The following is a 26,892-nucleotide window of genomic DNA, read 5'->3' on the forward strand; positions in this document are numbered from 1 at the left end:
CTTCATTATAGAGAGAAATGTAGAATACTGTAGAACCATTGAGGGCCCAAGTCAGGAAGATTTCAGGAACTTCCAAAAGCATGTTTTAATTGTCTCATGATACTCCAAGTATTTCATATACTCTAAGGAGCCAGTCTGGGTTCTGACTTAATTTCTCATGTGCCTGGTTGTTTTCTTTACATTGCTGTACCAGACTCAGGTGGCCTGGCTGCTTGTGCAGGCCGAAGGCTCTCTCAGAGGTGCTGCCCGGGTGCCCAGCTTAGGGTCAAGCCCAGGGCATTCCCACAGACTTGGGGTGGGGGTTCCCAAGGCTCTTAGAACATCATTTAAGAATAGCTGGGTTACATGTTTGAAAACCTACCATGGCAGAGCATTATGGTTTAGGCAAGTGAATAATTTATATTTCTGCCCCATGTTTCCCATCTTTTTCCAAGGCACCTAAAATATTGACAAAATGACATAGGCATTTTTAAGTGATTAAAAAATTGTTTTTTAGCAGGCCTGTTGCCTTTGACTCCACTTATTAGCCTGGGTTCAGCAGAGATAACATGTAAATCTACTGAATCTAGATGGTTTCTCTAATGAAAATCCTTTGAAGAACAGGTAGTTGAATACTCTGATGCCAAGGTGGTCCAAGGTCAGTTCTGTAGACCCCTTGGTGTACCAAGATCATTGGTGGTACTCTCTTTGTTGGGTCTGGGGGTATTAGAACGGTGGCTTTTAAATTTGCTGTATGTTAAATAAAGCAGAAGCTCTTATGTGAGAGTTTTGCAGCTTCTCTTTTTTTTAATCACTTTTAAGAACTTTTGTGGGACCTTACTGAAGAATGAAAATATAAGCAAAGGAAAGGTTGCACTTGGTATGTTTGCATTAACAAAGAGCTAAAGGGGTGTGTGGTTTACTTAGGATGCCGAGGAATTTCCCAACCTGGCAGTTGCATCTGAAAGAAGAGACAGAATAGAGACACCGAAATTTCAATCTAAACAGCAGCCACAGGTAATTTTTAGATTGAAACCACAGTTGCTTTAGGCTTAACTTTTCTGGCTCAACTAAGTGCTTGAGAAAAACTGCTTTCCAGACATCTCTGTATAGAGACAGGTGGTTTTGTTTTGATTCATTCCTTCATGAGAGAACTGCACCCAGCATGTTGAAATAGAATTGCTCCTAAATAACATTTTTTTATTTTATAATGACTATTATTTTATAAGATTGTGGTTTTATAATAAGATTATCAGTAACTGTACTTGCTAGGTCAGAAAGGAGGGGGATCATACTGCCTTACGAAACTTTAAAGGGAAAAAGTTGATTTAGTTTATTGGGGAAACAGAAGAATGTTTTTGCAAGTCAGTAATGTGTGACAGAAGAAAAATAAAGAGAGGCACCACAGTTTTACTCTATGCAGTCAAAACAAGCTAAAGTGGAGGTGATTCTCCTTCCATACTCCACCATCTATCCCACAGATTCATGAGGGAGCTTGTGAGTCATAATTTAGATGGGGAACTTGTGTAGTTGTAGACATTTATTTGCTAGGATATTCATTGTCATTTTGCCTTTTAAAGGGAGACTATTGTTTTCGCATTCATGAAAAATAAAATTCTAAGCCTTTGTGTGAGTTAACTTTCTTTTTTTTTTTGAGACGGAGTCTCGCTCTGTCGCCCAGGCTGGAGTGCAGTGGCCGGATCTCAGCTCACTGCAAGCTCCGCCTCCCGGGTTTACGCCATTCTCCTGCCTCAGCCTCCCGAGTAGCTGGGACTACAGGCACCCGCCAACTCACCCGGCTAGTTTTTTGTATTTTTTAGTAGAGACGGGGTTTCACCGTGTTAGCCAGGATGGTCTCGATCTCCTGACCTCGTGATCCACCCGTCTCGGCCTCCCAAAGTGCTAATTTGCTCATCTTCCTTCCATGCAGTAGGCCTCCTTGCCTGTCCTTTGTTGCACTTGGTACTTTCCCCTGATGGGAGCCCTCAGCCAGTAGGGTTTTTGGTGTCTGGGAAGAGAACACTTGGCAGGAGAGCAAAGCAGAGGCACTAAAGCAAATGGGACACCATGCCTTAGAACGTATCACTGGGCTTCCTTGTACAACTTTTTATATAGTCTCAAAACCCAAATCACAACAGTTTCAAAAATAACACTTGTTTTAAGCATATCAGACTTTGAGCCTGCATTTAATATTATTTGCTGAGTATGATTTGGGCTTATGTAGACTTTGTATCACTATAATTTCATGCCATTTTGTTGGTTTACAGAGGCATTTGGAGAGAGAATGGGCTAATGAGGCAATAGTACTAACCAAGTAGCCTCACACACAGACTTTGTAGCCAAAGACTTTATACAAGTGCTAGTGTCTTGTCTGTAGATGTGTATTGTTGACTACTCACAGTGGAGATACAGATATAGACAGTCATGTAGGTGATTTAATATAAACCCAATGTTCTAAAAGAAGGAAGACATAAACAACCATGGTAATACTGGCAGATAATGTGGGATTGATTGTTTTTCCTTTCATTACTTGAATTTTTGAAAATTCTTGTTTATAGTCTCTATTTCATTTTATCTTTACATCAGTTTTTTGTAAAATGAAAAGCACAGTTTGTATAGTTTTATAAATAAACTTACGAATTTTGAACTTTCAGGATAACTTTAGAAACAATGTAAAGAAGAGCCAGCTTCCAGTGCAGCTGGATTTGGGGGGCATGCTGACAGCCCTGGAGAAGAAGCAGCACTCTCAGCATGCAAAGCAGTCCTCCAGACCAGTGGTAGTCTCAGGTAAGATAGTCTTTCCATCTCAGGCAAGTGGTTGAAGTCTTTTTCAGCTAGATTATTGTGTTAACATTTTCTCTTGTTATCAAAAGTTATTTATAGATAAAACAGTGTGATGCTGAATAAGCATAGATATGGAACTATGGAATAGAATTAAAGAGTCCAGAAATAAATTCGTGTATCTGCAACCAATTGATTTTTCATGAGTATGCCAACTCCATGAAAAGAACAAAGAACAGTGTCTTTAAAATGGTACTAGAACATCTGGATTTCCACATGCTGAAGAATAATCATGCCTCTTACCTCACACCATAGATCCAAATGAACTCAGAACGGATCAGTGAGCTAAATATAAGAGCTAAAACTATAAAACTCTTAAAAGAAAACGGGTAAATGTTTATGACCTTTTATTAGACATTGGATTTTTAGATACGGCACCAAAAAGACGAGCAACAAAAGAAAAATAAACTTTGGACTTCATTAAAATTAAAAATTTTTGCATACCAAAGGACATTATCAAGAAAGTGAAAAGACAACTTACAGAATGGGAGAAAATATTTTCAGATCATATATCTGATAGGTGATTAATATTCAAGTATTTAGGAACTCCAGCTGTATAGCAAACAATCCAATTTAAAAATGGGCAAAGGAGTGAGCTGCGATCGCGCCACCACACTCCAGCCAGGGTGACAGAGCGAGACTCCGTCTCAAAAAAAACAACAACAGCAATAAAAAAAAAAAAAAAAAAAAAAAACGGGCAAAGAACTGGAAAAGGCATTTCTCCAAAAAAGGTACACAAGTGGTCAATAAGTGCATGAAAAGATCCTCAACATCATTAGTCATCAGGGAAATACATATTAATCAAAAGTACAGTGAAATACTACTTCCCACCTAGTGGGATGATTATAATCCAAAAACAGAAAATAGCAAGTGTCGGTGAAGATGTGGAAACATTGGAACCCCGTACACTGACGGTGGGAATGTAAAATGGTGCAGCCACTGTGAAAGACAATCTGGTGGCTTCTTAAAATGCTCAATGCAGTTACTACATGACTCAGCGATTTCACTCCTCAGTGTTTACCCAAAAGGAAATAGTTTTAGACACTTTTACGCTGGGGTTTGTTATGGCATTATTCACAATAACCAAAAGGTAGAAACAGTGCAAATGTTCATTACCACATGACGGTGTAAACAAATGTGGTATACCTACGCAATGTAATATGCAACCTTAAAAAGAATGAATTCTTATACATGATACAACATGAATGAAACCTGAAACATTATACCATATAAAATTAGCCAGACACAGAAACACAACTACTTTGTGATTCCACTTAAAAGAAATATGTGGAATAGGCAAATTCATAACAGCATAGATTAGAGGATACCTGGGGCTGAGGGGAAAAGGAATGGTGAGTCATTATTAACGGGAACAGAGTATTCATTGGAGCATGAAAAAGTCTTGAAAATGGATAATAGTGATGGTTGCACAACATTGTGAATCTAATTTATGCCACTGAATTGTGCACTTAAAAACAGTTAAAATGGTACATTTTATGTCATATATTACCACAGTTAAAACATTTTTAAGTTATTAAAATAAGATGATTTTTAAAAATTGATCAGTTTAAAAGATGAGCTTTCCACTTGATGTGATGACATTGTATAGCTGAAACCTCCTTATCTGTAGAAGTGCCCTGAGTTCCTGAAGATCTTTACCATCTGGGGAAGGAAGCTGCATTCCATGGAAATGGTTTACTGCCTGTGCATGGGGCACCACTGGGAACGGTGTCAAGTAGTGCTGATGGCTGCCTCTTCCTCTGACACATCTTCTCTTAAGAGCCAAGACAGTTAAAATGCACAATATGTCAAAAAGCAACTTGAAAATTTTCAACCATAGGCTTTTAGATATGTTTCTTCCTTTTGAAGTAGTTTATTTCAAAAAACACTCTTTTTTTTTTTTTTTTTTTTTTTTTTTTTTTTTTTTAATCTGTGGATCTTCCTTTTTTTAAAACTTTTATTTTAGGTTCAGGGGTACACATGCAGGTTTGTTATATAGGTAAACTTGTGTCATGGGGATTTGTTGTACAGATTATTTTATCACTCAGGTACTAAGCCTAGTAACCAATAGTTATTTTTTCTGATCTTTTCCCTCCTCCCACCCTCAAGTAGGCCACAGTGTCTGTTGTTCCCCCCATGTGTCCATGTGTTCTCATTTAGCTCCCACTTGTAAGTGAGAACATGTGGTATTTGGTTTTCTGTTCCTGCATTGGTTTGCTAAGGATGATGGCCTCCAGCTCCATCCATGTTCCTACAAAGGATATGATCTCATTCTCTTTTATGACTGCATAGTATTCCATGGTGTATATGTACGACATTTTCTTTATCCAGTTTACCATTGCTGGGCATTTAGGTTGATTTCATGTCTCTGCTATTGTGAATAGTATTGCAGTGAACATTCACGTGCATGTGTCTTTATAGTAGAATGATTTATATTCCTTTGGGTATATACCCAGTAATGGGATTGCTGGGTCAAATGATATTTCTGTTTTTAGATCTGAGGAATCACCACACTGCTTTCCACAGCGGTTGAAGTAATTTACACTCCCAGCAACAGTGTATAAGTGTTTCTTTTTCTCCGCAACCTTGCCAGCATGTTATAGCCATTCGGACTGATGTGAGATGGTATCTCATTGTGGTTTTGATTTGCATTTCTCTAATGATTCAGTGATGTTGAGCTTTATCTCATATGCTTGTTGGCCACGTGTATGTCTCTTGAAAAGTGTCTGTTCATATCCTTTGCCCACTTTTTAATGGGGTTGTTTTTTTCTTGTAAATTTGTTTAAGTTCCTTATAGATGTTGGATGTTAGACCTTTGTCAGATGGATAGATTGCAAAAATTTCTCCCATTCTGTAGGTTGTCTGTTCACTCTGATGATAGTTTGTTTTACAATGCAGAAGCTCTTTAGTTTAATTAGATCCCTTTTGTCAACTTTTGCTTTAGTTGCAATTGCTTTTGATGTCTTTGTCATGAAATCTTTGCCAGTTCCTGTGTCCAGAATGGTATTGCCTGGGTTGTCTTTCAGTGTTTTTATAGTTCCGGCTTTTACATTTGAGTCTTAAATCCATCTTGAGTTGATTTTTGTATACAGTGTAAGAAAGGGATCCAGTTTCAATTTTCTGCATATGGCTAGCCAGTTATCCCAGCACCGTCTATTGAATAGGTAGTCCTTTCCCCATTGCTTGTTTTTGCCAACTTTGTCATTTGTTCCTCGCTTCCTCCTTTACTGCCTTTGGTGTTAAATGTTTTTAGAGTACACTTTTGATTTCTTTGTTGATCTTTTTTAACTTTAGTTTGAAAAACTACTTTCTTAGTGATTGCTATAGGGATTACAATATACATGTTAGTTTATATACTGGAGAAACTTTACTCCAATATGTCTCCATTTTCTTCCTCCCCCTTTATGCTATTGGCATATGGTACATCTAAATAGATTATAAACCAAACACTACAGTGTTGGAACTACTACTTTATACAGCCATATCTTTTAAAGAAGAGAAGGAATAAGGAAAAAAATGTGTATTTCCAAGTTTCATATTTATGATTTTAGGTGTTCTTTATTCCTCTGGATTCAGTTGCCATCTTGTATCCCTTCTGGTAGTATTTCTTCTGGAGGACTTCTTTTAGTATTAGTGACACAAGCCATACTAGCAACAAATTCTCACAGTCTTTGTTTGTCTAGGAATGTCTTTATTTTGCATTCAGTTTTTGGAGGTTAGTTTTGCTGGATGTAGAATTCTTGGTTGACCACCCCATAGCTCATCCCTATAGCGAGTCTTCCCCTGGACTCCGTGTAAAGTCCCTGCTGGCCTGGCCATGTCTGTTGCTTGCCTATACAAAACGGCAGCCTCAGACTGGCCATGCTGCCTTGCCTTCCCCATTTGCTGAAATCACTAATTTAAATGATCACACTCAATTCAGCAAGCCGTTTATGGCACTGACAGGGAAGCTGCTGGTTTTCATAGCCTTGGCACCTGCTGAATGAGCCAAAGCAGAGCAGGGAGAGACTGGGAAATGCCTCAGACAGGAATGTCCAGACTCATACTGTTCTCACCTGAAGGCTAGTCATCTAAGGAGTAAGTACTCTTTGGTTTGTTGGAACCTTTTGGTCACTTTCCAGAGGACTGATATGATTGTGTTTGGCAGTTCTGTTGAACTTCGTGGTTGTTTTTGTGGGAGGGAATGGTTGATCTTCTTCTGTTGTAGGAAGGACCCTCCTCAGGCCTATTGTCAGTGCTTTGTGAAGAATTGCCTGGCAGTGGGGTGCAGGAGGTGTGTGTAGAGCTAGAGAGCTTGTGGCAGGTTTTTCAGGAGCCCAAGTGAGATGCTGAACTTGGTGTCATTGGGGACTGGGTGAGTGAGCACCTTTGAGCCATACAGGGTTTTCCAAGAAGAGCTGAGAAAAAGAATTGAGCCAGTCACATAGTCACATGTATGTTTCAAACACCATGTGGAAACAAGGCTCCAAAGATGCAAGCAGCTGTGGTCACTAAGGCCAGAGCAGCCTGGGAGGCAGGTACAGTTGTCTTGGTTGACCTGTGCAGGTTACGTTCTGTGTTGCAGCAGTGAATCAGACAGGCGAGACTTACTGGGACTGCCTAATTGACGAGCACCAATTATTTTAAAAACGTGTTCCAAAATTAAAGGAGGGCAGGTAAAATACATTTGGAAAAATACTGATGATTGTTGAAGGTGGACATTGGGCACAGGGGTTTGTTTACCATTCTTTTTTCTTTGGCGTATGTTTGGAAATTTTCCAGATCAAAAAGTGAGGATAAAACTATATAGGAATTAACTGTTTACTTGAAATAATTATTGAGATGGGAAATAGAACAGAAAAGGAGAATAAAATTGAACTGTTCAGTAGTAATCACAATAATTTATTGACTATATAGAGGGATTACCAACTGCCCATGATGGGATTTCAGAAAACATGTCTGGAAAACTCAAGAGAATTAACTAGAAATATTACTAGAATCCTATAGTGGCCTTATAAGGTAGCTAGATACAAGATACACATACAGAAACCAATAGGGCCAGCTTCCACAAAGGCAGTGTCAACTAGAAAAGGTGGTGGAGAGGGACGTGTTCACAGTAGCAACAGTGAGTGCAGACCACCTAGAACTGTCCTGAGTCAAAAAATGAGATCCATGTAGTATGAGACTGTACTGAGAAATATGGGAGATCTGATTGCATGGATAGGAAGGTAGGTGTTCCTGAATTACTTGATACTTTTTGGGAATCTCATCCAAAAGACACTAAATTTCATTTGGAATTATTGCCAATGAAAAGAATGTGTAAGAGATTGTTTGACAAAGAAGGGTTGTGGGGACAGGCTGGGGGTGACTTGGCAAGCTCTGTCAGATACCCTGAGGCAGCTTCTGGGCGAGCTGTGGTCCAACAGCTGAGTGGAGCGTCTGGGAGGTGACCTTGAGGCCTTTGTTCCACTGTGTTTCAGTTGGAGCAGTGCCAGTCCTTTCCAAAGAATGTACGTCAGGGGAGAGAGGCCGCCGCGTGAGTCAAATGAAGACCCCACACAATCCCTTGGACTCCAGCGCCCCGCTGATGAAGAAAGGAAAGCAGAGGGAGATCCCCAAGGCCAAGAAGCCAACCTCACTGAAGAAGGTGTGTGGGGTGTTTCAGCCAAAGCGAGGCGCTAAAAAACTTAGTTTCACATTTCCATAGTTATTCTCCCAGCTCTTAGATGTGTAGATTTTACGACTTACATTATTTGAATATGTTGTAGTAAAACATGTTAATGATACTTTTAGCAAATGATCCCTCAGCCTCCCAGCCTGACACGTGAGGGACATGTGATGTGGGAAATGATGTAGCTACCTGAAAAGAAAGGAACATCTTTTATTTTTTTAACTTTACAGTGGACGGATAGAAAACCAGAAATGGGAGGAGCTGCATTTTTCTTCTTCTTCTGATTCCCTTTCATCCTACCCTAGCTGATCTGTCTGATGTTCAGAGTCAGTAAATAATGCACACTTCCTTGCAGACCTTCCAGGAGGACAGTCACAGGCTCCTCCGGTTAATTCCTTTTTTTTTTTTTTTGAGATGGAGTTTTGCTCTTGTCACCCAGGCTGGAGTGCAGTGATGGAGCGATCTCAGCTCACTGCAACCTCCACCTTCCGGGTTCAAGCAACTCTCCTGCCTCAGCCTCCCGAGTAGCTGGGATTACAGGTGCGTGCTATCATGCCTGACTAATTCTTGTATTTTTAGTAGAGATGAGGTCTCACCATGTTGACCAGGCTAGTCTCAAAACTCCTGACCTCAGGTGATCCACCTGCCTTGGCCTCCCAAAGTGCTGGGATTACAGGCATGAGCCATCTCGCCCAGCCTCCCTCCAGTGAATTCTCACAGCAGCCCTGTGGTGTGGGTGCTCAGGCGAGTGCTGAGCTGCAGAATTGTCTTCAGAGCTCAGGGCTCTCCTGTGTGGCTGCTCTGCATACCTCGGGAGGAACATGCCACTCCAAAACCAGCAGGGAGGGTTGGGTCAGCTCCCTGGAGACTGGCGAGCACTTGGCTGCTCTCAGGGCACAAATAGGTACATTGCCAACAGGTTGAACTTAGGCAGTTTAATTTGCAGAAGAGCTTATCTTTTAAGTACAAGTATTTAGGCATTTTAATTGTTTATTTAAATTTTTAAGATTATTTTGAAAGAACGGCAAGAGAGAAAGCAGCAGCGTCTCCAAGAAAATGCTGTGAGTCCAGCTTTTACCAGTGATGACACACAAGATGGAGAGAGTGGTGGTGATGACCAGGTTCCTGAGCAGGCAGAGCCCTCAGGTACCAACTTTTGTTTGTGCCTTAAGAATAATTTAAACAGGAGCAACTATGAAAAGGATGAGCTGTGCTGAGCAAACTCTCCAGGACTTGGCTGACGACTCTTGCTTTTGTGGGGAAAGTGCGTCAGCACTGAGCTTCCAGTTTTACAGGGAAGGGAGGTCCCCATGGTTGGGGGCGTGTTTCTAGTCCCTCTGGTTCTGGGATCTGTGAGGCACAGAGGTGAGGATCCTCCCTTCCCACCAAGTTTGATCTGTGTGATGCTGGATGGTCCTCTAACTTGAAGTGGTCATGAGAATTAACACCGCTAGCTGCACAGCTGCTTACCAGCAGGTATAGGAGACGTAGGGGCATGAACACAATTGTGTGTTTTTAAGTAAACTTCTTACTCAGTTATACGTTCAGAAAAGTGCACAAATCATCAGTGTACAGCTTGAGGACTTTTCACAGTGACCACCGCATTCAGATCAAGAAGCAAAACGGGGCCCAGCAATTGCCTGTGCCCTCTTGTCAGAGGCCTCCCTAGGAGACCGTGCCCCATGGCAGCCCCACCAAGGGCTGTCGATGTGGCTCTGGTGCAGCTGTGTGGTGTGCTGCTCTCTTTGTCCCCTCTCCTTCAGTCTTATTGGCAACATGGAGATGTTTATTTTCATTACTGTGTAAAATTCAGTTGGACTAATGTACAGGGTTGCGGATGGGCATTCAGTCATTTTCCAGTTTGGGTAATTAGAAACAGGGTTGCTGTGGACAGTGTTGTATGTGTCTTAAAGGACACAAGCACTCATTCCCGTGGGGCATTACCTGGGAGTAGAGTTACTTGAGTAGCTCCTGTCCAGTGGGTTTCTGACTGTTCTACCAGTTAAGGCCAGGGGAGGCTGAGAGTTGCAGGTGCTCCCCATCTCCACCAGCCCACAGGGCACTATCTTTTTCAACCTTGCCATTCTTGTGGGTGTGGTATATGTGTTTTCATTCCTTCATTTGGTGATCTGTGGCTGCAATTGCATTTTGATAGTCAGTAGAAGTAACTAGTTGGGGACAGTAGGCTATCACTGCATCAGATCTGGTATGTTTAAACACACACCTCTTGAGTTTGTCAAAGTTTAGATGTTGGAGTTCAGCTCTTTCTAAAGGATTATTTCAAAAAGAAATGGCCTCAAGCATTTGAGAAAAAACTTAAAACTAAAAGCCCGTTTTTTAAAACTTCCTGATAAGAGATTCTTCAGGTTAAATTTCAAAATCAAAAAATAAATTTGGCCACTTAACTGCACACTTAAAAGTGGTTAGAATGGTAACATTAATGTATATTTTACCCTAATAAAAGTGAATGTGTAAGTAAATTGGGGGGAGGCACACCTCCAGGCATGACTGCCTCCACCAGCTTTTCTGGTTTCCCCAGGCATCCTCGTCTGTTTTTGCTGCCTTCTGTAAACCTCTCTGCATGTTGTCTGTGGATGTGGTGGTTGTGTGCAGGGACGGTCTGGTTGCATCAGTGAGACTGTATTGGGCCAGCCCCTCAGTGTGTGCACTGGGCCTCACAGATGTCTTATGATGACTTTTTCCTCCATGAAGGGCCAGAGGGGATGGACGAACCGATCTCCACTCCTGCGATTGAGGGCAAGTCTGAAGAGCCACCAGGCACAGAACTCCAGAGGGACACAGAGGCCTCCCACCTTGCTCCCAATCACGCCACCTTCCCTAAGATCCACAGCCGCAGATTCAGGGAGTGAGTGAGCCCCTGCCTGCCAGGGACTAGGGGAAGATGGAAGTGCTTCGGTTCAGTGTGGCATTGATACCTCCCATAAATCCTTGTTGCTGGACCTCACTGTGCTTTAACCCTCATGGTTGAAAGAAGCCGGGTACCTCGTTGCACACATTCAGGGAGAGCCTAATCGTTGTGTCTGATTCTGCTTCTACTGAGTTTCTTGGGGTGTTAATGATGGAAGAGGGGCCCTCAGTCCAGGTTTGAAGTCGGGGGAATGGATAGTGAAGTGACCACGCATCATCTTTGGGCCCCTTTTCATGGTTTAATCTCTGTATAATTTCTTAGGCGGCAGGATTCCTTTAATCTTGTGTGCTCACTCTGCCTTCTCCCCTGCCCACTTTTCTTCCAGGGTAGTCTCCCAGTATTTATCTTTATGACAGGTTGATGCACAGGGTAGTGGCTGAGATGGGGACCTGTGGCAAACTATGGTGGGGGGTCAGGGAGCAGAGAAATTTGTCCCTTGTAGTTGGGAATGGGGGGAAGATGCCCCAGTATTTACCTTCCATGAAATTAAATTGTCAGTAATTCCACAGTGCTGGTTAGTAGTACTTGTCGAAACGTGACTTCTTGTCTGATGCAGTCTACGTCTCTTCTCCCTGGGGTGGGATGGGAGCAGTGCGGCAGTGTCACAGCCAGTGGCACAATTCCTGATGTCTGTTTCTTTCAGTTACTGCAGCCAGATGCTTAGTAAAGAAGTGGATGCTTGTGTTACCGACCTACTCAAAGAACTGGTCCGTTTCCAAGACCGTATGTACCAGAAAGATCCAGTCAAGGCCAAGACTAAACGTCGACTTGTGTTGGGGTTGAGGGAAGTTCTCAAACACCTGAAGCTCAAAAAACTGAAATGTGTCATTATTTCTCCCAACTGTGAAAAGATACAGTCAAAAGGTAAAGGCACCGTGGGGTCCTGTGACATGTGGGCCCCTGTGTGAGTGCCTGGTGCACCCTCACGGTCGCCGCACACCTGGGTGGCCCATGCCACAGGCCTAGACAACTCGTTTTCTTTGTGGTTTTTGTTTTTATTGAGTAACTGTTTCCCAACTGCATTGACCCTTACTAAGTACCTCTGTAGGGCAGGTGGGTCCTGTGGTCCTGCACACGAGGGGGCCACCCAGCCCACACAGGCCTCTGGCATCAGGGAAAGACATGCCTCTGTTGTGCAGGCCACTACCCTGGGGCTGGGATTGTCACTGGTGACTTGCACCACAGAGATGCTGTGCCTGGCAGCCAGGCAGTACCTACCTAGGGCTTTCGTGTACTTGACATTTAGTTGTTCAGTCTGGGGTTGACTCATCCGTTTGCTTGTTACAGATGTGGCTTTGTCTAAATACTTTGCCATTTTACTTAAACTGGAATGTGTGTTTTTGTTTTGTTGGATGTGATATGCTGGGTCAGGTAACAGTGAACCCTCACCTGTGACATCGCATGTTTACCCCCTGCTTGTGCTCTCTTGGCTCCTGGAGGACTTGCCTGTCTGTGTTGTGTCCTTCTTGAATTGAGCAATAGGAGAACTGATAAGAGCAGAGTGGCATCGCTCATGGACGCCTGTCCTTCATCTCCGTCTAGGCTAGGGAACACTCACAAGCCCCTCCCTGACCCCATTCCTTTCTCCTGCAGTGTCAAATTCAGCTTTATAGAGTCCCACTTTGAGATAATGCATCCACATCCTGGGGCTGAACCCTCAGAGATGATGTTTTCCAGTTACCATTTCATATCTAAAGCCTGGAAGTTTTGTGACGTCTGAGGCCCCTAGCCAGCAGCTCGTCCCTGTCCTAACTCAGTATGGGTCCAGCATCACCAGTGACCAGAATATGACAGAAGGGATCTCAGTGACCCACCCATCTGATTGTGTGCCCAGAGGCCTTTCCTCATTGGAGAGGACAGGCCACATGCTTCCCTGGCTGTTTTTGTCAATGTTGTACATGTCCACAGCTAAAGGTTCAAGTAGTCCTATAGGGTTTTTAAGGGAGAGGCAGGTTTGGGCTCTCTCCCTTTCCTAGCAACTGCACCTATCAGCTCTTAGCCACATTGTGGGATATTTCCTCCATGTCTCCATATAACAGGCTTGTGAGCTACGGCTTCACATGTTTTCAGTTTTAAGTATTTGTCATCTTCCCAATAGAGCAAAAAGGCTTTGCTGTTACTTACCCTAATGTATAGTTTGGGTTATTGTTCTTGTTTTGTGGTGGTTGCTTAATTGTCTATATACTTAGTATTAATGAAACCTCATGCCCTCAGCCAGCTGCCTCAGTCTCCTCTGAGACAGTTGGTTACACCAGGCATTCTGCAGTTCATCTGCTGAAGAAACCTTCATTCCCAGCTCGCTACACCTCATGCAGTTGCCACCCAGGGATACCCTTGGCTCCCACCCTGCTCTTGATAAGGTGTTGTTTATGGACTCCTTCTTGGGCTGCACTCTTGTTTTGTTAGAGTGCATCCTCCAGTGGTTTAGGAGAAAAGGATTCATGGGAGGCATATTTTGAAGCTCTTGTTTGAAATCTGGAGTCTCTGATTCTTGATCCTTTGTGATCATTTTGCACCCCCCGCTCTCTGGAGGTTCACTGGAAGTGCCTTGTTCCTGGGGTTATAGGATGTGAGACAGCTTGCATCCAGTGTCTTTGGCTCTGGGACATGTTGAAGTTTTACTTTGAATCCTCTCTTCCAGTCCCTGCCAGCTCTTCTTGGAACTATGTCAGGGTTGGGACTCCTGGACTGGTGTCCTCACATTATTTGTTTCCTGCTTCTTTTCGTCTCTTTCTTTTGGTTTCATTTTCTGTTAGGATTTCTCAACCATATCTTGTAAACTTTCTGTATAATTTTTTAGTCTGATATTATTTTTATTTTTTGGGAGCTGTTTTTGTCCTCTGAAGATTCCTTTTTTTAATCACATTGCTGCTGCCTCATGGTCGCCTCTCTGGGAATTTTAATGATGTCGAGTTCCTCTCCCTCCAGTGCCTCTGTTTCCTCCAAGTAATTCAGTCTGTTTGTTTTGACCTCTCATGGTGGAGGTTTTCCAGATGTCCTCTGTGTCCTGGTTTTCTGCGCCTAGTTAAGAGCCACTAAATAGCCGACTAGAAATCCGGGTGTGTGGCTGGTGTTCAAGGCTGTGAGCAGTATTGAGGGTGATGATTCTCAAAACTGTAGCCAGCATCAGAATCACCCAGAGAGCTGGGGGAAACACAGATTCCAGAGTTTCTGCTTCAAGAGGTCCAGTGGGCCCAAGAATTTGTACTTCCTGCAAGTTCCCAAGTGCTGCTTCTGTTTCTCCAAGGAGTGCACTGAGAACTTCTGCTGTAGGATGATGTGGTTGGGCTGCTCCCATGTTGGAAGTGCCCCCAGGTGTGTCTGTCTCCCCTAGGGCTGGTCACATCCCCAAGGAAGACTTCTCACTGCCTACCTGGAGGGACAGGTGAACTTCACCCTGTGAACTCATCCTCTCACCACCATTAGATGTGTGATTCGTCATATCCTGCATACCTGTGCTGTGCCTCACCAGAGGGCTGCAGCTGAGGGACTGGACACCGACTTGCCTCTTTGCGAGTGTTCAACCAGCCCTCTTCACCTGTGCCTCACCCTGTGCTGCCTGTTCCCAACCTTTGGGGGATTCTGGGGTCCAGGCTGTTCTAGGCTTTTCTCACTGTTGGCTTAGGTTGGCTAGCCTAGTTGCCCATTTGCATTTCAGCTTCTGAAACTTTTTGCTGTTGTCTCTCACGTTCTCCCGTGGATTTGTGTCTTTAAAAAACAAAAAGGTGGAAATGTATGTACTCAGCCTACAGTCACCCCACTTTCTTGGAAGACGTCATTCCCCTTCTCTGCCTTTGCCAGATCATGGGGCTAGGTTTTTACTTGGTCAGCATCATAAGGATTTGTTGTGTACTTAAAATGCATTCGTTTTGTGGTTCCAACACGTGTTTGCTTTGAGGCATAAGGGACTTGATTGTATATTTTATAAATATTTGCCAGATAAGATAGCCAATGGCTTGCAATCATCTTAAAGATAAAAATTGATGTTATAGCCTTGAATTACGTTGAAGTACTGTATTTGCTCTGAGTGGCATTTTGCCTAATAATTCTGAACTTAAACTTTGAAATGGAAATTATCTGAGCCAAGCATCTTGCTTGACATAGGCTTTCTTGTGGAACTTCAGTAGTTGGCCCTTGCCACGCGTGCTTTCAGCTGACTAATAACAGGTTGGAGGTTGTTTGAGCAAAACAGTCTGGACTTTGCTGCTTGCATTGGGTGTTCCCAAGGCTACCACCAGGCTCAGTGATGTGCCAGGAGGACTCACACGACTCAACATAGAGTGGTACTTTCAGCTGTGACTTACTACAGTGAAAAGGCACAAAGCAAAAGCAGCAAAGAGGCACATGGGGTTAAGTGTGGGTGAAACCAGGCTCCAGCTTCCAAAAGTCACTTTCAGTGACATCACATAGGAGACTGTTACTATCCCAGAAATGAGTTAAGAGCCCGTGGGAAGTGTTGTCTACCAGGGATGTACATTAGAGACTCAGTGCCTAGGGTTCTGTTGGGGACCAGTCACACAGGCATCCTCTGCGTAGCACATACAAAGTTCCGGACTCCAGAAGGAAAGCAGAACCACAGTGTTTGCACACCATGGAGACGCAGTGAGTTACTCTTACCAGTTAGGGTGGTGGGAACCCTCCCAAAATCCAAGTTCACAGACCACAGCCAAGGGCCAACCTGGCAGGCAGTCTTGAGAGGATAGTAGCCAGGCGTGCTCTGTTAGGGTGTCTCTGCACACTGCTCAAATAAATTTTCAGATCCACTCCCAGGAGCTGGGGCGGACACCAGGCAGAGACCCTCCAGTGGAGACATGCGTCTCATGTTAGGGGGACTTCATATGTCTTCCCTGACAAACTGAATATAGATTTCACTGTAAGTATATCTCAGGAACACAAAACACTCCACCCCACCTCTGCCCCATCTCCCCTTTTCCCAGCCCATCCAGAACTGGTCTGTTTCTTCAAAGTTTCTGTCCCAGGCAGCTGCCTCCTCATCACTTTGCAAATGCTTTGGGTAGATCAGGGGCAGGGGGTGGGCAGAATAAGGGCTGTGGGCTTAGAAATTAATCTCCCATCCAACTAGATGCAGAATGAGTTCCCAGTTTCCACAGTATGGTAGGACATGCATTGGAGAAGTTTCTATGTTGAAATGAGAGGATCGATATGTAATTAGGTTCCAGGTGATACTATGCTAATTGTAAACAGTTGTTGTTTCTTACAGTTGCTCTGTAAGGACTGGGTGAGTATCCTGTAGGCCAGGTGCCTGGCCTACAATGCTGTGTGCATTGGTAACTCGAAGGCATATGCTGTGTCTTCCTCCAGAGACCACTGTATTCTCTCCCAGGGCGGTATGGGCATCCTCTCCAGGAGTTTTTATTAGCAGTTTTCTTATGAGGGAGGGTCAGCATCAGGAGCTTGACATTTTCTGTGAATTGTTCTTATTTGTTGCCCATTTGCTTTTGGGATGTTGACCTCTTTTAGATTGATTCATACCTTTTTTAAAGTTAGCCCTTTGGGTAAGAGTTGCAAGTGTTTTTTCTGGTTTGTCAGTTTTGCCACACACACACACAAAAAAGTGGCCATGCAGAGACTTTAGGTGTTATATATTTTGGTATTGAACTTTTTAATTGCATCTAGGTATTGTGTTATTTCTCAGCCTTCCCACTCCAGTGTTTAAAAGGTTTGCTTTTAAAAATCTGTATGTCTCCTGGTTCCTTCATTTGTATATGTTTAGGTAGGATTTATTGTGGTCTGAGATGAACAGGATGGGCCCACCCAGTCCTCTAGCATCTTCTCCCTGACTTACCCGAAATGCTGTTCCCATTAAACTCCGGTTGTTTCTGGCGTCCATTCTGTTCATCTGCATCACCTTGTTTATACTATGGTACCTTTATAGTAAACTTTAATACCTGACCATGTTAGCCTGACATCTTTTTATATTTTTTCCGTATTTTTTATTTCTCAATGAAATCCTGTCTATAGGCCGGGCGCAGTGGCTCAAGCCTGTAATCCCAGTGCTTTGGGAGGCCGAGATGGGCGGATCACGAGGTCAGGAGATCGAGACCATCCTGGCTAACACAGTGAAACCCCGTCTCTACTAAAAAAATACAAAAAACTAGCCAGGCGAGGCAGCGGGCACCTGTAGTCCCAGCTACGCGGGAGGCTGAGGCAGGAGAATGGCGTGAACCCGGGAGGCGGAGCTTGCAGTGAGCTGAGATCCGGCCACTGCACTCCAGCCTGGGCAACAGAGCGAGACTCCGTCTCAAAAAAAAAAAAAAAAAGAAATCCTGTCTATAGTAACTTACAGTGTTTTAAAGCAGGGGTCCCCAACACCTGGGCTGTGGACCAGTATTGTCTGGGGCCTGTTAGGAAGTGGGCAGCACAGCAGGAGGTGAGCATTACTGCCTGAGCTCTGCCTTCTGTCAGAGCAGCAGCAGCATTGGATTCTTATAGAAGCACAAACTCTGTTGTAAACTGCGCATGTGAGGGATCTAGGTTGCGTGCTCCTTATGAGAATCTAATGCCTGATGATCTGAGGTGGAACAGTTTCATCCCAAAACCATCTTCCCCTGTCCCTGGAAAAATTGTCTTCCACGAAACCAGTCCCTGGTGCCAAAAAGGTTGGGGACCACTGTCTTAAAGTATTAGATTAATGTGGAGTTGACATTTCATCATTTTGGATCATTCTATCCAGGATCATAGGTGCCTTTTCATTTGTTGAGATTTTCTGTTGCGGGGGTGGTTTAAGAGACAGGGTCTCACTCTGTTGCCCAGGCTGGAGTGCAGTGGCACGATCATGGCTCATTACAGCCTTGAACTCCTGGGCTCAAGTTACTGAGCTTGCCTCAGCTTCCTGAGTAGGTGGACTATAGGCACATACCACCACATTGGGCACTTTTTTTTTTTTTTTTTTTTAGAGATGGGATCTTACTATGTTGCCCAGGCCAGTATTGTGTTAATAGCGTGTTGAAGTTGCCTGTAAATCTTCTCATGTTTCTTGAAAAATTCATTGCTACTGACTATAATCTTGTGCTGCTGTTGTAAATGGAGTCATCTCTTTGATATATGCCAGCTGGCTGCTGAGTGAGTGTGTATAGAGACTTGTGCCACACCCGCTTCTGTACTTCTCTGCTGTTAGGAGTACTTCTCAGGTGCTGTTGGGTTTTCCAGGTGCATCACCTGCACATGGTACTCATTTCACCTCCTTCCTCTCTCTGATGCACCAGCCTTGGCTGTTCCCTGGCCCAGAAGCAGGGTCAGGGAGTAGAGGGTGGTGAGCCCTCGGGAGCCAGACCTGTGCCTTGACCAGGGGTACAATGTGGGATAAGGAACTTAACCTTTCTGTGCCTCTGGTTCTCCATCTGTCGGTGAGGACACAGCATCTGTCTGCCTTTTGGGATTTGGGGGAGGACACAGGAGCTAATAGGTGTGAAGCAGTTGACGAGTGGTCTGGCATGTGGTAAGTTTCAGTAATACTAATAGTTAACTTTTCCTGTTAAGACAATACCAGCTGTGTATTTTCTTTCCCATTTTTTCCCCATATTTTTGGAGAGTTGATTCTGCAACTTGCTTTCTCTTCATATTTTCAGGGACCTCTGCCTTGGGTATAAAATCATAGATGGGTGTGTTGCTAAGAAAAAGCTCTTGGCAACCAGTATTAATACCACACTCCATGTGACGTGTCTTCCTGTCATTTTTTATTGTCCTTTGACCAGGTGGGCTGGATGACACTTTGCACACAATTATTGATTATGCCTGTGAGCAGAACATTCCCTTTGTGTTTGCTCTCAACCGCAAAGCTCTGGGGCGCAGTTTGAATAAGGCAGTTCCTGTCAGCGTGGTAGGGATCTTCAGCTACGATGGGGCCCAGGTGAGCGCACAGGGCACAGGCCTCTTCAGTCACTGCCCGTGGGAGGAAGTGGGGGCAGGTGGTCAGTGTGGGCTTGCCCACAGAGCAGCTCCAGAACCTCCAGTAGGCTGTCATTGAGGAGAAGCCACCACTTAGGCAGAACCTTCTTGTAAAAAGGTAGCCTTTGTCTCCTTGACAGCATGGGGTGTCTGGTTCTGAATTGAGCTCTGTTCTGGGCTTGTGCTGACATAGTGGCACCTCAGGCAGGCCCAAGAAATCGGCCTAGCCCACTCTTCCCTCTGGGGCAGCATCCCTGGTAGCCATCCATAAGCATAAGGTCCACATGACCCCGTGTCAGCCCTGCTTCTCTGTGGAGGGTGCCATTGCTGAGTTGGAGGGACCCGTGTCCTCTGTCGCTGGGCTGTTACCTGTGTGCTCTCACTTGTGCCCAAGGATCAGTTCCACAAGATGGTTGAGCTGACAATGGCGGCCCGACAGGCGTACAAGACCATGCTGGAGAATGTGCAGCAGGAGCTGGCGGGAGAACCCAGGCCTCAGGCACCTCCCAGCCCGCCCACACAGGGCCCCAGCTGCCCTGCAGAAGATGGCCCCCCAGCCCTGACAGAAAAAGAAGAGCCACACTACAGTGAGTGCTTAAGGGAGAGTCGTGTCAGGTCGAGTGTCCTCTAAGTTATTTATCGACTTTAATTAGAGTCCCCAGGAGAGCAGCTTGATAATGCTGCAAGACCGGCTGAGTAGCAGGGCCCAGTAAGTCCAGCTGAGACTGGCCGTAATAAGGCCAGTCCATTGCCTAAGAGGTATTATCAGACTTTTGCTTGTCAGTGACTGTCTCAGACTTCAAGTCAGATGTCTCTTGACAATGGGTGGCCTTAAGGATAGCTATACCCAAGACAGGCTTGGAAGGCCAAGTAAAGGTTCAGTCCTCTCCTAGCCCACCCACACAAGGCCCCAGCTGCCCTGTAGAAGATGGCCCCCTAGCTTCTGTTCACTAAGGGGCAGCCTGGCCCAGCAGGCTGAGAACAGTGAGTGAACGCCTGCCAGGACACCTCTGAGCACCATGAGCTGCTGGGCAGTGGCCACAGGCTCCCTTGTCCATGCTGCTGGTTTTCTGACAGGAGTCTTCCTACTGGTTGATGCCTCTTCCTCACTCGTGCTGTTTTCTCATTTTAGTTGAAATCTGGAAAAAACATCTGGAAGCATACAGTCCATGTGCCCTGGAGCTAGAGGAATCCTTGGAGGCTTCAACCTCTCAAATGATGAATTTGAATTTATGAGAGTTCTTGCCTGTGTATCTGTATTTTGGGTAAGGAGGGGAGGTCTGAAAAAGACTTTGGGGCTTTTTCTTCTTCTCAGTTTTTCATGACAATGTAATTTGTGTAACTGTTGAATCTGGAAATTGATCAGCATTAAAGGGCACATGAAGCAGTGTCTGCAGGCATTCAGTGCTGCGGAGCCTGTTAAAGGTCACTCAGATGTGATGTGCAGGTGTTAATCTCTTCTAAAAGCCTGGTGACACAGCTCTGGCTTTCCGAGCACACTGTGGATCTGGAAAGTACTGGAAAATGTGATACCTAGAATACTTCGGCTGCTAAGGAAACTTCCTCTCCATTGCAGAATAGCTGAGCCAAGTGAGTGAGTTTGCAGATAGCAGGTGGTGAGCTCCTGCTTGCTGGAGGTGGCCATGGAGGGCCATTCCCGCCTGGCAACAGCACCGTCCTGCAGGGAGCCACTTGGCAGAAGGATGCAGGGCTGCTGGTGTCAGAGCAAGAGGGCTACCGGGCAAGGGCCCTTTCTCAGGGGATGTAGCTTTTTTAAAAGATTTGGTAACACTTGGAGGATTTGCTAAAATGAGCCTCAGAAGGGAAATCGGTTTTCTAACCTGTGACTTTTTGAAATGAATTATTCCTTTCAGTCTTTATTTTTCAAAGAAACAATGTGTATTGAAGTACCTAGATTTGTTTGATAATCAACAAATCTTTCCTTTTTAAATGAACATATTCTGAATGTGGTTTCTGTCTTAGGCCAGGAGGACAGAGTTTACTTTCATATTTTCCCTGTAAGTAAGAGGGCTTATTTATTTTAAATAAAGAGTAATTATTAAATTTTGTTTCAGACTCTGGTGATTTTAGGCTTATCAGTGGTCTCTGTCTTACTTGATCATTCGTATGTCTTAATTTATCCCCTTTGGACAGTCTAGGCCCTGAAATAAAAGGGGGCTGTGTAATGGGGATTCTGCTATCCCCAGCACTCCTAGGTCTGGAAGTAATGATTGTCAAAAGCCTCCAACACTGCACAGACCTGCGGGGGCCAGATCCTGGCTCAGTCCCAACCTGCGCTTGCGTTCTTCTCACCACAGCCAATGGCAGGAAAGAATCTTCACTGCTTTTTGCTTGTCAGGTAAGCAGGGTATTGTTTTGGCTTTGAAGGTGCTCTTAATTGAATTCAGTCATGCCAATATTGTACCTCTGAGAAGTGGCCAGTGATGAGCAAATAAAATTGGAATGAGTCAGAAATGACATGCTACGGGCAGGGCTGGAAATGTGACCAGAGGTTGGTGTATGAAGGCACCGTCCGCCCTGTCATCTGTGGAGCTCACAGTGACCAGTGTGAGCCTTGCTGTTCTTCACACGTTCTGAGCTGTTTAAACATGGGAAGTAGATGTGGTCAGTCAGGCCATCAGTAGTCCGAAAGCAGCGAGTCATCTCCACCCATTTATCTTTCAGGGCAGTCAGCGGGGCCGGCAGGAAAGGAGAGGGCTTTCCTGCTTCCTCCTCCCCTCATCAGTAGGTAGCAAGTCAGTTGTGGTAAGTTTGAAAATAGGAGATTATTTGAGAATGAAAGTTCCAAAATTAATTTGTGGGGAAAAAGACAAAATAGCTATCAGCTGCACTCAACAGCTAGAATTTTAAAATTTGATAAATCAAAAAGTTAAAGATCTCTACAGAGATGAATTCCTCTGCTCAGAGCCCCTTTTTAGAGCTCTCTAGGTCTGTGATGTTTGTTTTGCTAATCTTAAGATAAAAGCAGCTTAAACAGAGTAGGTAGGCTTTTCAACATTTCATGCAGCTGCTGAGAGCTTTCCTTCTGGGACTGACCAAACTCTCACCACGTGGTTGCCCGGTGATGCTGTCATTTTCTTGGCAGTGAAGGACTCCAGCTGAAGCCACTGCTGCAGGTGACTTCAGCTCCCTCAACGTGCAGATGGTGCCGCATGAAGCACACAGCTCTGGGCCAGGGGCGCCAAGTACAGTCATTTAACTGAACAATGTACAACTCTATTTTTACTTTTCCAGCAGAGCAAAGACTCAAAAATTCATCCTCATAACTACATTTCCCAATAGAACACTCCACATTATGAAAACTTTAAGTATGTAATTATTTTGTTAAGAGTGAAAGTGCTCGAAATCCAGACTTTAGGAGAAGATACAGAGAACAGCACCAAGAATGTAAGTCCAAAGCCCATAGCATTTCACTCAGCAGTTTGTAGTGGTTGAAGCCACACCCAAAGCAAGAACCATAGTGAGCTGATGGATATTTTACAGGAAAACTTCAGGTTATGAGTGTGATAGTTCTGGGAGCAAGACTGGCATCCTTGGCTGGATGGGCAAGCACACGCCTCACAGGCGGCTAGGCCTCTTGACTCGCGGTGCGGAGGGGGGACGTGTGGAGACAACCAGGGTGTCTCCAGCGTCTTCAGGACACCTCTGTCGTGATGGATCCTGAAGGAATTAGCAGGCAATGTATGCTGATCCCACACAAAGGCTGTTACAGAACTCGTCCAGCCCCAGAAAGAGGGGATGCAAAACAGGTCATTGTCATACTGCTGGGAAGACACTCAGCATTTGCTAGGATCACCAGAGGGGTGCGGCTTGCTTTTAACAGAGGCTTTGGTTTTATGATAGACATGAAAACTGTCATTCCACAGACAAGAAGAGACGTGTGTATAAGATTAAAGGCTGAGCAGGTTTAGGACAAGTTCACACACACAGTGACAGTCTTCAGAGATATAGCTTTAATAATTAGAGACTTGAAAGCAGGTAGAACAAAACACTCATGACACTCATTCCATTGTCAAGAAATTTAATATGGCACCAGGAGATTTGCATAATTGACCTGTTTGGCTTTCTGCGACAAGCTCGGTGTCCTTTTGCAGAAGCTGAGCATTGACAGGGGACAGAGGCATAAACTGCAGCGCTTGATAAAACAGAGCCCAGTATTCTGAGGTTAGTGAAGAAAACACAAAAGACTTGACAGATGCACTCCCAGATCGCATCTCACAGTCATTCAGGGTTTAAGGCAAGGCATTTTCATGTGGAGTCTCACCTTTTCTTGTCCCAGTCATGCATCTTAGAGTTCCTTGGCTAAGTCTGCAGGTAGGAGAAGCGGTAGGCTTGATTTGCATCAATAAAAGCAGCGATCTGTGCTGGCCATGCTAACCCTGTTGGCTGTTAGGGGGTAGGGGCACTCTGTAAAGGGGAGTCACTGGGACAGTGTAGGATCAGCCTTCAGAGCCTGCTGCCTGACCCTAGAGGAGGAGCCTGCACACATACTGCTGTTTTAGTTCACGAGCAGCTGTTGAAGCCTGTTAGCCATCCTGGTTACTTGCTTGTGCCAGACAGAACTTCCTGTCCCAGGTAAGCACCTAATTTTTTAAGTCTTAGTTCCTGTCACAGGCCCACTTGGGTTCAGGGCTTCTCCACTGCCCCGTCTCTGGGAGGTACGCATCAGGTGGTAGCCAGTGGCTGTGTTCAGAGCGGGTTTGGGCAAGACAGCTCACAGTTGCGGGGGACCAGGCCTTCTCCGGGGGTGGCTGTGGTCAGTGGCAGCAGGGTCTGGTTGGGGTTGAGGTCGGTGTCAGGGACTCCTTCCTGGTGGCTACAAGGTGTCCTTGCTACAGCTTTCCTGAAAGAACAATGTGGTCTTTGAATCCTTGGCGGAACGGATGGGCCTTTCCTGCTCTGCAGCCCAGTCTGTCTCATAGCCCATCCCGGACAGAGCACTCAAGGCCTCAGCCCCCTGTTGTGGTTCCCCTCCTTGGGGTCTAAAGATCCAAATGCCACGAGTGGTTCTCCCATACGTGACGGGAAGACAGAGCAGCAGCGCATTCACTCGACTCCCAGGTTGTGCTGAGAGGGAGGAGGGCTGGAGAGAGGGAGGCTGTGTGTGCTGAAGTACAGAGGATCAGCTATAAATGCCCAGGCTTTGGTGACAACAGTTCGGGGGTCTGCTGGCAGCCACGTAACCCACACACTTTAACGCACTCATTTGAGTGCTGCAGACCCCACCCTGGTTGGTAGCACACATAGTGATGAATCCCTGCCTTTGCCTTCTGTATCAGCTATTTGGGAGCCAGGGCTGGACAACTCTGCCTCCGTGGGGAGACAGGGAGCCTCTAGGGAGCCTCTGCCTGCAACTTCCGTGCCATAGCCAAGTCCCTGCCAGGGTTTAGTTCAGTAAGCCACTCCCCCTGACCCCTCCGGCAGGTGCTGCAGGTGAGGCATCCAGCCAGGAGCTACCTGGAGGGTTCCCCACCTGTCCAGGTTTCCTGCTCTCCTCAAAGTAGTGACTGGCTGAGTGCTCTGTACAGGGGGTGGGGTGGCCGTGGGGGCCCATCTAACAGACAGCTCCCACTGGTGAGCCCCTCCCAATCTTGCCTCCCTTCTTCAGTCTCCTTTAAGGGCTGGGTCCAGATGCCCCTTGATCTGCAGCCTCAGCAACAAGCCATGGGATTCCCCTCGCAGGGTTGCAGGTAAAGGAAACTGCTCTGGGGCTAAGAGGGAGCAAGTGGGGTCCATGCTGAATGGGTCCCTTGAAAGATCCACCGGATGTGGCAGGTGCCCTGTCCCTGGCTCCAGCCCTACTTTCTTTGCCCGGCTGCGGCCACGTACCCACGCCTTCCTCCAGCTCTGCATCATCCGGTCGTGCTCCCCAGCCACAGCCCTCCAGGCGGAAAGCTCTCTGCTCCACTTCTCCTGGTGGGCTACTTCTGGAAGACAAGCAGGGTTCCCAGGCCATAGCTCTGCGGGCCTTTATGGCACCCTTGATGCCCACTGGCCACCTTTCTCAGTGGAAAGCCAATAAATCCCAAACCCAAAATGCCACCGTGCAAGCATGCTTTCCAGCATGTTTTTTTCGACTGCCATTGTAAATAGTGAAAAATCACCTCCTAAAAGGGTTCCAGTGGGCATGGGAATCACTTACCAGGTCTCATCACAGCAACCTGCACCTTCGAAGTCTTGTTCCCTGCTGAGGAGATGACAGAGCAGCGATACTCGGTGCTTTCCCTGATAGCGTCCTGCAGCCAGCTGAGCGCGTGGGCGCTGCCATCGGGCAGTGCATGGGTCTGCACAGGGACACAGGTCTCCAGAGCTCGCCCATTCTTCTCCCAGACAATGCGAATGTCTGCAGGACCTGGGGGCACAGACTGTTTCTACCTCTGAGTCCACATTTAGAACACAAAGAAGCTACCCCACGAGGGGGTAGGGGGGTTACTTCTGTTGTCCCAGCTGGACCTGAAGTGACTTGGGACAACTTCCAGTTCAGTCCCTGGGACTCCCCTGGAGGTGGCTTCCCCATGGCCAGCGGGAGCCTTGGCCTTGGCCCCTGTCCTGTGGACTTTCTGCTCTTTGACCTTAATTACCATTTTTCAAAATACACCTGTGTGGCCTGTGTCCCCTAGGACCCCCTTCCTCACAGCGCTGTGCTGGTTTCCTGCAGAATGCTTCTGGGCTTTGGAACAGCATCCCACCTCACCCTGGCCTTGCTGCCACACACATGTCCTGTGACCACATGGACAGAGACATCCCAAAGGCTCTGCCATCACCAGGGCCACAGCACAGAGAGGCCCAGAGCTTGGCCAGCTGTGTGTGGAGGGGGCTGGGCCAGAGTGGGGACCACGAGGGCCTGTCTTTCCAATTGAAACACTGGAACCTGTGGCAGGCTTGGAGGGGAGCACATGTCACAGGCTGGAGGGCTCAGACCCTGGCGGGGGCGGGGCCAGGCCCTGCAGAATTACACTAGGACCGCCAAGTGCAGCACATCCAGGGTGGGCTTCCAGCCTTGAGCATGGACCCTGGGCCTGACACTGGCCACTTCTACCCCAAACCTCTGTTACTTTTCTTTGGGCTTTTGAGCTTAATTACTTATTGAAAAAAGTAGAGAGGCCAATTACTTCACACATTCTCAGTCTATTGCGCCCTGCCAGAGTGGAGCCTGGCCAGCCTCAGCTTGTCTGTGGGAGACAAGGAGGGTGGGTGAGGCAGGGACGTTCCCCTGTGGCCCAGGCTGCCTTGCCTGGGGAGGCCAGCCTCGTCCCAGGGCAAGAAGGCTACGTGGCCGACCCTGAGGGCTAACCCTAGATTCCGTATTTGTTCCAGGTGGTTGGGGTGGGGTTGTGAAAACCAGAGTGTTGGGGGTGGGGCGGGGGGGTGCCCACAAGCAAGGTCTGGTCATCAGGTCACCTCCCGGCTTTCCTTGCTTGTGAAGTCTGTTGGCCCTCCAGGGGCTGCTGGCCATGTTGGGACAGGCTCAACTCCCTGTCCCTTACTGAAGGAAAAACAAGCACATTCACTTTGATCTGCTTCACACACTGGCTTCCATTCAAATGCAGAAAGGGTTGGGGGG

The 26,892-nt window shown here is 46.0% G+C and overlaps 2 protein-coding genes across 48 annotated transcripts in view; one reads left to right on the forward strand and one right to left on the reverse strand.

Moving 5' to 3' along the window:
• Positions 1–26,892, forward strand: part of SECISBP2 (SECIS binding protein 2) — a 49,067-nt gene that overhangs the window by 20,207 nt on the left and 1,968 nt on the right. For 11 of the 17 annotated variants that reach the window (XM_028835316.2, XM_077966324.1, XM_077966325.1 and 8 more), the window contains 9 exons: positions 907–996; positions 2,634–2,766; positions 8,280–8,446; positions 9,478–9,616; positions 11,183–11,336; positions 12,043–12,263; positions 19,115–19,269; positions 19,702–19,894; positions 20,440–21,371. In XM_028835316.2, coding sequence (XP_028691149.2) covers positions 907–996; positions 2,634–2,766; positions 8,280–8,446; positions 9,478–9,616; positions 11,183–11,336; positions 12,043–12,263; positions 19,115–19,269; positions 19,702–19,894; positions 20,440–20,543 — 1,356 coding nt within the window. In that variant the 3' untranslated portion in view covers positions 20,544–21,371. Of the gene's footprint in view, positions 1–906; positions 997–2,633; positions 2,767–8,279; positions 8,447–9,477; positions 9,617–11,182; positions 11,337–12,042; positions 12,264–19,114; positions 19,270–19,701; positions 19,895–20,439; positions 21,372–21,461; positions 21,667–21,992; positions 23,904–24,936; positions 25,019–26,892 lie in introns of those variants that run through there. The other 6 variants (XR_013404936.1, XR_013404939.1, XR_013404941.1 and 3 more) reach the window with 3 other exon arrangements.
• Positions 23,333–26,892, reverse strand: part of SEMA4D (semaphorin 4D) — a 134,646-nt gene continuing 131,086 nt past the window's right edge. For 25 of the 31 annotated variants that reach the window (XM_077966305.1, XM_077966312.1, XM_028835309.2 and 22 more), the window contains 3 exons: positions 25,471–25,680; positions 25,158–25,255; positions 23,333–24,171 (listed from right to left, as the gene is read on the reverse strand). Coding sequence is in view for 16 of the 31 variants with exons in the window: in XM_077966312.1 (XP_077822438.1) it covers positions 24,145–24,171; positions 25,158–25,255; positions 25,471–25,680 (335 nt within the window). In the remaining 15 variants the exon portion in view is untranslated. The remainder of the gene's footprint in view (positions 24,172–25,157; positions 25,256–25,470; positions 25,681–26,892) is intronic. The other 6 variants (XM_077966316.1, XM_077966323.1, XM_077966315.1 and 3 more) reach the window with 1 other exon arrangement.

Source organism: Macaca mulatta, chromosome 15, assembly GCF_049350105.2.
Source record: "Macaca mulatta isolate MMU2019108-1 chromosome 15, T2T-MMU8v2.0, whole genome shotgun sequence".
Lineage (NCBI taxonomy): Eukaryota > Metazoa > Chordata > Mammalia > Primates > Cercopithecidae > Macaca > Macaca mulatta.